This window comes from Panicum virgatum, chromosome 2K, assembly GCF_016808335.1.
Source record: "Panicum virgatum strain AP13 chromosome 2K, P.virgatum_v5, whole genome shotgun sequence".
Taxonomy (NCBI): Eukaryota; Viridiplantae; Streptophyta; class Magnoliopsida; order Poales; family Poaceae; genus Panicum; species Panicum virgatum.
Genome location: NC_053137.1, coordinates 8,537,041 through 8,547,083, shown reverse-complemented (window position 1 = coordinate 8,547,083; position 10,043 = coordinate 8,537,041). Strand labels below are relative to the sequence as shown.

At 44.3% G+C, this 10,043-nt stretch overlaps 1 protein-coding gene across 1 annotated transcript; it reads left to right on the top strand.

Annotated features, from left to right (window-relative positions):
- The first annotated feature begins 2,538 nt into the window (after positions 1 to 2,538).
- LOC120695032 (cucumisin-like) lies at positions 2,539 to 9,921 on the top strand. The gene is made up of 9 exons (XM_039978358.1): positions 2,539 to 2,649; positions 2,825 to 2,943; positions 3,457 to 3,548; positions 4,428 to 4,665; positions 4,764 to 5,268; positions 5,449 to 5,579; positions 6,024 to 6,115; positions 9,380 to 9,617; positions 9,702 to 9,921. The coding sequence occupies exons 1-9, from the start codon at positions 2,539 to 2,541 to the stop codon at positions 9,919 to 9,921; spliced, it is 1,746 nt and encodes a 581-aa protein (XP_039834292.1).
- Positions 9,922 to 10,043: the final 122 nt, after the last annotated feature.

The following is a 10,043-nucleotide window of genomic DNA, read 5'->3' as shown; positions in this document are numbered from 1 at the left end:
CCATCAATGAATTCTTTCGAACGTCGGCCAGCATTGTACATCCATTGCCGGTCCATCTGCATTTTAAATAAATCGATTTGAATTCTTTACACGTATCGAATAAATAAAATATATCAAACCTAAATTAAACTAAATGTAACATAACATGAATAATTAAAAGATATGCAATATCCATCATACATCTTGATTAATTAAAAGGAGTACTTAATCCATTACAGAACTTAACAAAGGAGTACTATACATGAAATTTAAAAATTCGGTCAACAACTCATAGGTTTTCAACCGTCCTTGCGTTGGAACGCAGAATATTCTAACGGATTTCTTGCTGGCGCAGAAGAAGATGGCGGAGCTGAAACCTCCGAGTTTGGTGGTGACGAACCGTAACGCCGCAATAAATCCTCAAGTTCAAACGGAGGTTCCTCGCCCCTTGCCATGCATTCTCTATATTCTTTTTCCAAATAACGGAGCGCTGCCCTATGAAAAGCACTAGGTTTTTTGGACCGACGACCTACTTGAGTTGTGCCCTTCTCTCCAGAAGGACAACGATCACCCCCACCGGCGCCACTCCCTCCAGCTGCTGAAGCCATATTTTACTGAAAAATACCTTTATTTTCCACAAAATTATAAATTCTTACCATTACAAAGCAAAAATTATTTACTATTACAATTACAATGATCAGATTAATAACTCTTGCAAATAATAATGAAATTAGATAAAAAAGACAAAATGTATCATTAATCCTCAAGAAATCTCTAATTAATTGAAAGAAATCTCTATAACTTCTAATTACTTTGACACCCTTCAGTTCCAGGAGTACACTCTTTTCAATATCCATAAACCCTCTAGAAGAAAAATAAACCTTTATTTCTGAAAATGTATATGTCAGTAACCTCAACCCTACGGTGATGACACTGCCTTTCGGGGGGACACGGTGCGGTACAAGGATGTCACCAATCGGCCAGTCGCAACACCAACATTTACGATTAATAGGCACAGCACTTGGCACAGGCAGCATGCTCGTTGATATGCTCTCAGTACAACAACGGGCATGCTGACTGCGTCAAATGCTGTCTTCTTATCAATCGGAAGTGCTGGTGATGCGACTAACCGATTTGCGACGTCCTTATAGCGCATTGTGTATCCCCGAAAGGTAGTGCCATCACCGTTGGATGCAGATTAACGACGTATACTTGTTACGAAATAAAGATTTTTTAGCTTCTAGATGGTTTCAATGTGAGCCTGATTAAATACATCACTAGAGTGTCAAAATAATCCATTCATAATACAAAAAATTCTAATATACTCATTTCATTAATTCATTCATGAATAAAAAAATCAACTATCCACAATATGGTCATATATACAAGTACATCACATGAAGTGTCTACAATCATTCTAAAAATTTCTACTATCCACATACTCATCTAAATCTAAAAGAAAATCACACCTACATATATATGCAATCTAGCTAAATGTCCAAAAAATGAGCTAACTACACATTTTCTCTATTTCTAAAGCATGAAATGAGCTATACAATCCAAGGAAGAAGAGAAAAACAAGCCCCAAACCTTTAGCGCCGATGGATGGATGGGGAATCAAAGATCTTCACAAATATGGTGAAGAAATGAGCAAGAACTCCTCTATCCCGAGCCAAGAACAGCAAGAAAACAAGTGAGCTGAATGACTCGGGCGGGGGGAGAGGGAAGGGGATAAGGGGGCCAAGGCCTTTTGTCCCGGTTGGAGACACCAACCGGGACAAAAGGGGGTCCTTTTGTCCCTGTTGGTGGTTCCAACCGGGACAAAAGGCTACGCGGGCCTTTTGTCCCGGTTTGATCCACCAACCGAGACAAAAGGCCCCCCTTTTGTCCCGGTTGGTGGATCCAACCGGGACAAAAGGCCCCTGTCCCCCCGCTGGCCCGGCTAGCCGTTGGACCCGGGACAAAAGCCACCTATTGTCCCGGGCCCAAAGGCTGCCGGGACAAATGGCCTGGAACAAAGACCTGTTTTGTAGTAGTGATCTATGATAGCACAGGTTGATGAAGTTTTAATTAATTGCCTAACATTAAGGCCAAACAACAAATTTGTCCTATACCGTGCAGCAAACGACGCGGCCGGGGATATCTGCTAGAAGACGGCGATGAGCGCCAGCTTATTCCATGGAAACCTTAGCCTAAACCTCTCGTCCAAACCATTCTGGGAAAACCCTTCGGCAATCATCGGCACAAGAATAGCCCGAGATGTTTATTGGCAAGTGCACGCGTACGTGCTGCCGGCCGGGGAGGGCGCCAGGGCACCGAGCGCCACGCCATTGTCGCCTTGCTCCTGCACGAGGGCTACGGAGCAAGCAATGCAGAAACTGCAGGCTGTTGCGTGGCTGCCATCGACGAGCGTCGTGTGTGTGTACATACACATATATACATATATGTATATATATATATATGTATCGAGGGAACACAGGAGAGTGTTAATTAGCTCATGCATCGAGCAGAACCACCGCCCCAACAAGCTTCAATTCTTCATCCACCACGTAGGGTGCGATGATGATGCCTCGTCCCAGAATTCTCCTCCTCCTCCTCCCCCTCGTCGGCGTCTTCGCCGCGAGCACGAGCGCCTCTGAGACGGCCGTCGGCGACGGCGACGGAGGGCAGGTTGGACGGATCTGATCTCTCAGCTGATCGTCGCGCGATCTGATGCTGCAATCGTGCTTGCTTGCTGCATAAATTTTTGTATTTTATTTAATTAGGATCTGCACTGATCTATGCATTTTTCGCGACCTGCGTCAAAGGTTTGTAATTAATTAATTAATTCGTTCTTGAGGAGCAGGTTTACATCGTGTACCTTGGGCATCTGGCTTCGCCGGACCAGTCAGAGTCCGAGGATGGTGTCTCTGCTGTAGAGTTTGCTCATCACGACCTGCTGAACCAGGTCCTTGACGACAGCAGGTCTGAAACTCTCTTCCCATCATGCTAGGCAAATCTTTTTAGAGTACATTTCTTTAGCACGTGCGGCAGGATTAATTATTTTACAAAGCTATTAATTGTTGCAGTAGAACAGTACAATACTACTAGTATACATGAACCAAAAAACAAGAATATTTCTCCTATTTTCCTCTCAAAAAAATTCCTCAAAAAGAATAATTCTTCTATTCTAAGATGTGTGCGGAGACCTCTATATATATACTTGGTACCAACCTTGGTTACAAAATTTTAAAAGAAGTAATATCAAGTTGATTTGAGAATATATATGAAAATAGTAGGGTGTGTTGGGTTTGACGAATGAAATGGTGATCATGATCATCTGTTCTTAGCTATAAATTACTAACTAATTAATCCTAATACGTACGCCGGGGTTCATTAGAAAACAAAAACAGTTTAGCATCGGTTGGAAGCAGACTATATATTCTTTTAAAATACAAAGATTGGAGCTGAAACCAACGTTTTTTTTGACTTTTACAGCTCTGCTTCAGATAGGATCCTCCGTAGTTACAAGAGAAGCTTAAATGGATTCGCAGCAAGGCTGACAAAACAGGAGGCACATGAACTATCTAGTATGTCAAAAAAAAAGTCCAATTTTCACTCTCGAACTATCGCAAAAATCTGATTTTCAACCTTCAGCTACGAAACCGGATAACATATGCCATCCAACTGTTAAAACTGGACAAATTTGGCTTTTGGGGTGGTTTTGAAGGTGGTTTTGTATTTTCTAAAAAATTAAATAAATCTAATTAGATCTAAAAAATCAAAACTAATTCATTTTAAATCAGAAAAATATGAAACTAGTACTAAATTTTTTCTAAAAATGTAATGTAACCTATCTATTATTGCTCCATTTGAGTCTTAGCTATTAATAATAATAGGCATAACTACAAGCAACCAAATATTATGAATATAAATAAATTAGATCTGAATAGCTCACAAGTCATGTGACAATAAATAGGTTACATTTTTAGAAAACTTTTGGTACCCATTTCATAATTTGTTGACTTAAAATTAATTACTTATAATTTTTTAGTGTAGAATTGAATATTTTTAATTCTCACAAAATAGAAAATCACCTTCAAACCCACCTCAGGGCCCAAATTTGTCTGGTTTTGACAGTTGGATGGCCTATGTTGTCCGGTTTTGTAGTTGAAGGTTGAAAATCGGACTTGTGCGATAGTTGGAGGGTGTAAACCGGACTTTTCCAAAAAAAAAACGTCTCTTTTCATTTTCCCTCGTTTTGGCTGGAAATATATTGCTTTATTCATTCATGTTGCATTAAGACTAGCTAATACACCAATGCAAAATCAATGCCATACAGGTTAATTCATCAAGGATATGAAAGCTCCGTCAACCAGATCACATCAAGTTTTAATTTGTTTGACCAAACCTAGGAATTCTAGAGACATGCCTGAACCTAGCTCTTATCCTCTTTTGCTTACGTTTAGGCATGGATGGCGTCGTGTCAGTCTTCCCAAGCATGACCTATGAGCCGTTGACCACAAGATCGTGGGACTTCTTGGGCTTCCCTCAAACGCCCAAGGACGAGCTACCGTTAGAAGGAGATATCATCGTCGGCATGCTCGACACCGGCATATGGCCCGACTCGCCGTCCTTCTCCGACGACGGCTTCGGCCCTCCGCCGAGCAAGTGGAAGGGTGTCTGCCAGAACTTCACGTGCAACAAGTATGAACATGATTTTTCTTCAATATCAAAGAAGAATCTATGACCAGTTTGTAACACGAATGACTCACCGTTGAATAATCTAATGTCGTGGCGTGCAGTAAGATCATCGGAGCTCGCGCCTACAGGAGAGGGTCGAGCGATGGCCTGTCGCCGCTCGACGACGAGGGCCACGGCAGCCACACGGCGTCCACGGTGGCCGGGCGGGCGGTCGGCAACGTCAGCTTCGACGGCCTGGCAGCCGGCGTCGCCCGCGGCGCCGTGCCGGGCGCCAGGCTCGCCGTCTACAAGGTGTGCTGGAGCGGTGGCGGCTGCGGCGGCGCCGACATCCTCGCGGCGTTCGACGACGCCATCGCCGACGGAGTGGACGTCATCTCCTTCTCCATCGGCGGCCCGATGCTGAGGCAGTACTTCCTGGACGTGGCGGCCATCGGCTCCTTCCACGCCATGCGGCGCGGGGTGGTCACGTCCACGGCGGCCGGCAACTCGGGGCTCTCCGGCGGGCGCGTCTGCAACGTCGCGCCGTGGATGCTCTCGGTGGCGGCGAGCAGCATCGATCGCCGGTTCACCGACAGGATCGTTCTCGGCAACGGCGAGACCATAGTGGTTAGCGCTGGAACTAAACTTCTTTCTGTCCTACTAATAATCTTTCTTCAAAGAAACAAATATCAGATTAAACGTAGGAAAACATTGTTCTTTACGTTCTTCTCTTGCAGGGAGCCTCCATCAACACCTTCCCAACGCTAACTCTCCTGTCTTCAATGTATCGATCGCAGAGATATATAGGTGACCGATTTCTTTATTGATCGTAATGAATACCTAGGGCACCTGCCGGAGCTTGAAGAAGCTGAAGGTTTTGCAGCTGTAGAATTGGCTCACCACGACCTTCTAAATCAGGTCCTCGACGATGACGGCAGGTCTAAGTCAAGCACAATCTCTATTAGCTCATGGAATTTCAGAACTGATCATGCTAGCCATACACGATTTTGTCGCGCCGCTTGCTGCGCGGCACCTTTTTTTAAAAAAATTTATCACGATGTGCATTGTCATATAGTAGAGCAATACAGCTGTTCACGAATGGAAATGAAGAAAATAGTAATGTTAGCAAAGATTTTACAGCGGCCTACGCCTTGGTTTATTTCTAGTGAAAAGAACAAAGCAGAAAGTCCTAGACATATATAACATGCTGGTTTGACGAATGTGATTGCATCAACTGTTCTTATCTCAGATGCAAACAAACCTTACCTTATATAGGCTGAAGTTACAAGAAAAAAGTTCAGCATTGGGTCGATGTTTAGAGTTTCTCCTCCTCCGGGGAAAAAAAGCTGAGTCTAAACCCTATGCCTTTTTGTCTTCTGCAGCTCTGCTTCGGACAGGATCCTCCGTAGTTACAAGAGAAGCTTCAATGGCTTCGCAGCAAGGCTAACCGAACAAGAGGCTGATAAACTATCTAGTATGTGGCAATTTCACAGTTCAAAATCTTCTTCTTTCCTTTTCTGATATTTGCCTTGGATGGTTGTACGCTGCGCTGAGATCTAGTTTTGGTGGGGCGCCGGCACATGGTGTATAGCGAGTGGGTTAGGACCCGGGTTCCATTGTGCCCTCTTAACAATATTTTTTTTGCGAAACTCTTAACAATATTTGATATTTATCAGCAAAACAAAGTAAGTACAAAAACATTACAACTTGACACAAACGATTCTCTAAAACATAAAAAAGAAACATGAACTATACAATGCCATAAATTCTGAGAACTTTTGCTTTGGTACTGATGTGTTGTATATATATAGTGGTTGTTTTGAGTGTTTCTATAGCAAGTTGTTGAAGTCGCTCTGAGAAATATTTTTCACTTGTTTTTTTATATTTGTTTATGCTCAATGCTGCAAGCCTGAGTGAGTTGGGCAGTTGTTGGTGTTACTCCTAGTTGTACGGTTTTGGGATCTGATTAGAAAAAAATCAGTTTACATCCTCCAACTTTTATAAAAGTTTGATATTCAACTTTCAACTATAAAACCGGATAACTATTGAAACCGAAAAAATTTGGACCTTTAGGTGGTTTTGGAAGTAGTTTTCCATTTTGTGAGAATTAAAAATATTCAAATTTAAACTAAAAATTTGTAAGCAATTTATTTTAAATCAAAAAAATATGAAATGGGAAAAAAAATTCTAAAATTCTAAATTATCTATTGGCACAATACTCGTCAATAATTAGATGCCTATGTAGTGCAATTTAGAATTAATTTCGATAACCATGTAGAAATTTATTTAATTTATAGAAAATAGTAAATCAGTTCCAAATTTTTGTAAACTTCCTAAAGACAAGTTATATGTATCCTATTGCATATGAAAAATGTATCGGTGTATATAAGATAATTATTTTTATTAGTTACATTACAATGGTGCAATAAAATAAAAAGAAAAAAGTTTATCAGAGAAGGAATGGAATAAGGTCAATTTTGGTCTAAATGGCTCTAACTATTTCTGACCGTCCATCAATCTGATGGCTCAGATTGTACCCTAATGATTCCAAGGAAACCTTATCCACCCCACACTCCTCCCCAACCCTCCTTGAAAGGATCTTGGTGATGCCTAGAGGTGGGGAGGGTGAATAGGCGAACCTGAAAAAATCTTAAAAATTCTTCGCAGCGGATTAGGCTGTCGGAACTTCCGACCCTGTGTAGGAAGTTCTGACGAGAGTTAAGAATTTGAACGAAGTACAAGATTTTATATGAACCTGGAAAAAGTGTTTGAATCAAAAGTTCGCCAATATGTCCTAGAGTAACCTGCAACTGAACTTGTGCAACGGAACAACACACAAAAGTAGATGGGCTAAAACAAACTCTAGGTCAACAAGAACAAGATATGAACATGAAGAACAAGTGACACAAGATTTGTTCCCGAAGTCACTCCCACAAAGAGAGCTACGTCTCCGTTGAGGAGCTCATAAAGAGTAGGGTTGTCCTATAACCCTTTTCCTCACCTAATCAACCACCCAAGGAGGATTGAGTACTTACTATGCAAATCCACGAAGGATTGGGGTAATACAAACTTCCCGGGGCGCACACACACACGAGAGGACGCTCCACGGGCGATGCCGAACCGTCTAGAAGCAAGCTTCAAGAGTAACAAATGCGAATCGAAGAATGGAGATGCTTCAAGTGCTCATGAGAGGGAGGTGGCTGCTCACACAAGTCAAATCTCAAGCCTCACACTCAAATCTAGCTCTCACCCAAGCCCTAGCTTGAATCTCTCAATCTTGGAGGGAGTGAGGAGGAGTTTTCGAAGCTTGAGAGTGTGTTTGAGTCGGGGAGAAGCAGCAGCCAGTGAAGTGCGGGCGAAGGGATATATATAGGCGAGCTCCAAAAACTAGCTGTTACAGTGCTGGTTATGTACTTGTCAGACCTTCCGACACTGGGTCGGAACTTCCGACGAATTAAAATCAGCTAAACCGAGCACCCCAGGTCGGCACTCTTGAGAGAGTTCCGATGGGAGTTGGAACTTCCTTCCCCTGGTCGGAACTTCCGACCCCTGTTGTCAAAACAGGACTAAGTGTTCAAGTAAGTGCTTTGTGTCTCTCATGGGTTGTTAGCATTTCAGTTAGTCACTTTAGCATCTCCACATCATCTTTTCGCATCCCTCTCAATAGTACGGTGTTTCCTATACTCAAATTCAAAATAGAAATTTATAAAAGATCTTCAATGAAACTCATACACCGTCTCTTAAGCAAATATGGCGTCGTTAGTTGCTCTTTTTCATTTCAATGATTTTTGAACCTGTACATTTCTCAATAAACGCATTAGCTCCTTAATTGTGAGTGTCACTAACACCAAAACCCACTTAGGGGGGCAAATGCACTTTCACTCCTGTGGCCTCTCCCACGCATAGCGTCGCCGCCCCTACGCCCCACCCGCAACTAGCTGCCCTCCCCACCCCCCCCCCCCCCCCCCCCCGCGTGCGATGCTCCTTGGCCTTCCGCCATCCCGCCACCCCTGTGCAGCGATCCCTCACCTCCCGCCGGCCCTGCACAGCCCCCACCAGTGTCGGTCAACCCTGCTCGCGGTTGCCCTCACGCGCGCGTCTCCGTTGTGGAGTACTGGTCCGATTGGCCGGTAGATTTTCATGGCGGCCTGCATGTATTTAGTGGAGGTTCTTACATCGACACAAAAATGCATTTTCTTGAGAGTAGTTATAGGCCTACAGGAAAAATATTCGTTGCGGACTTTCATGATGTCTGGCTCTCACGATAATAATCATGGAGACCTGGAGGCGCAACATATTTCGTGGAGGTCACCGCAACGAATTCTCGCCACGAAAATGGATCATGATGGTTGACTCTCATGAAAATATTGTTTTCGTGAAGGGACATTTGTGAGAGTTAGCCATCATGGACCATTTTCGTGTTGGTTTTGGCTATTTTCGTGAGTGTTTTCGGCTCTCACGAAATCTCCATTTTTTTGGTAGTTGTTTGAGTGTTTATATAGCAAGTTGTCGAAGTCGCTTTGAGGAATATTTTTTGCTGGTTTGTCTTTTATATTTGTATATGCCCAGTGATGCAAGCCTGAGTGAGTTGTGCAGCTGCTGGTGTTACTCCTAGTGGTACGGTTTTGGGACCTTGTTTTCTTGGACTGATTCCTTTTGTCCATAAAAATACCGTGGCAGAACTCTTAGTTCTTCTTGGAAAATAATGTTTTTCATTATTTGTTGCCCTTACCTTCAGGCATGGATGGCATAGTGTCAGTCTTCCCAAGTAGGACACATAAGCTCCTGACAACAAGGTCATGGGATTTCTTGGGCTTACCTCAAACCCCGCCGGAAGAGCTACCCTTGGAAGGAGATGTCATCATCGGCATGCTCGATGGCGGCATATGGCCCGACTCGCCGTCCTTCTCTGACGACGGCTTCGGTCCACCGCCGAGCAGGTGGAAGGGTGTCTGCCAAAACTTCACCTGCAACAAGTATGAACCGGGGCCTCCTTTCATCAACACGTCGTAACACACACCGAACTCAGATTCAGTATGAAGAATGCCTTCACTTTTCAGCAAGATCATCGGTGCTCGCGCCTACAATCAAGGATCCAGCACCGGCCTCTCCCCGCTCGACGAGGACGGGCATGGCAGCCACACGGCGTCCACCGCGGCCGGCCGGGCGGTCGGCGACGTCAGCTTCGGCGGCCTGGCTGCCGGCACCGCGCGCGGCGCCGTGCCGGGCGCCAGGCTCGCCGTCTACAAGGTGTGCTGGGAGTGTTGGAGATCCTCCTGAGCTCCGATCGCCGCCGCTCTGCTCGAACAGAGCTCCGCCGAGGGGGGGGTCAACGGTGAAGTCACCCCTCCGGCTGTTTTCACCCGTGAACTCGGCACGCACCAGGTACACCTCACCACCCT

Excerpts from the sequence above, each read along its gene's own strand:
- LOC120695032 (XM_039978358.1), top strand. The coding sequence starts at position 2,539 with ATGATGATGCCTCGTCCCAGAATTCTCCTCCTCCTCCTCCCCCTCGTC. Across the intron at positions 3,549-4,427 it reads GGAGGCACATGAACTATCTA|GCATGGATGGCGTCGTGTCA; the intron begins GTATGTCAAAAA and ends GCTTACGTTTAG. Across the intron at positions 5,269-5,448 it reads GCAACGGCGAGACCATAGTG|GTGACCGATTTCTTTATTGA; the intron begins GTTAGCGCTGGA and ends AGAGATATATAG.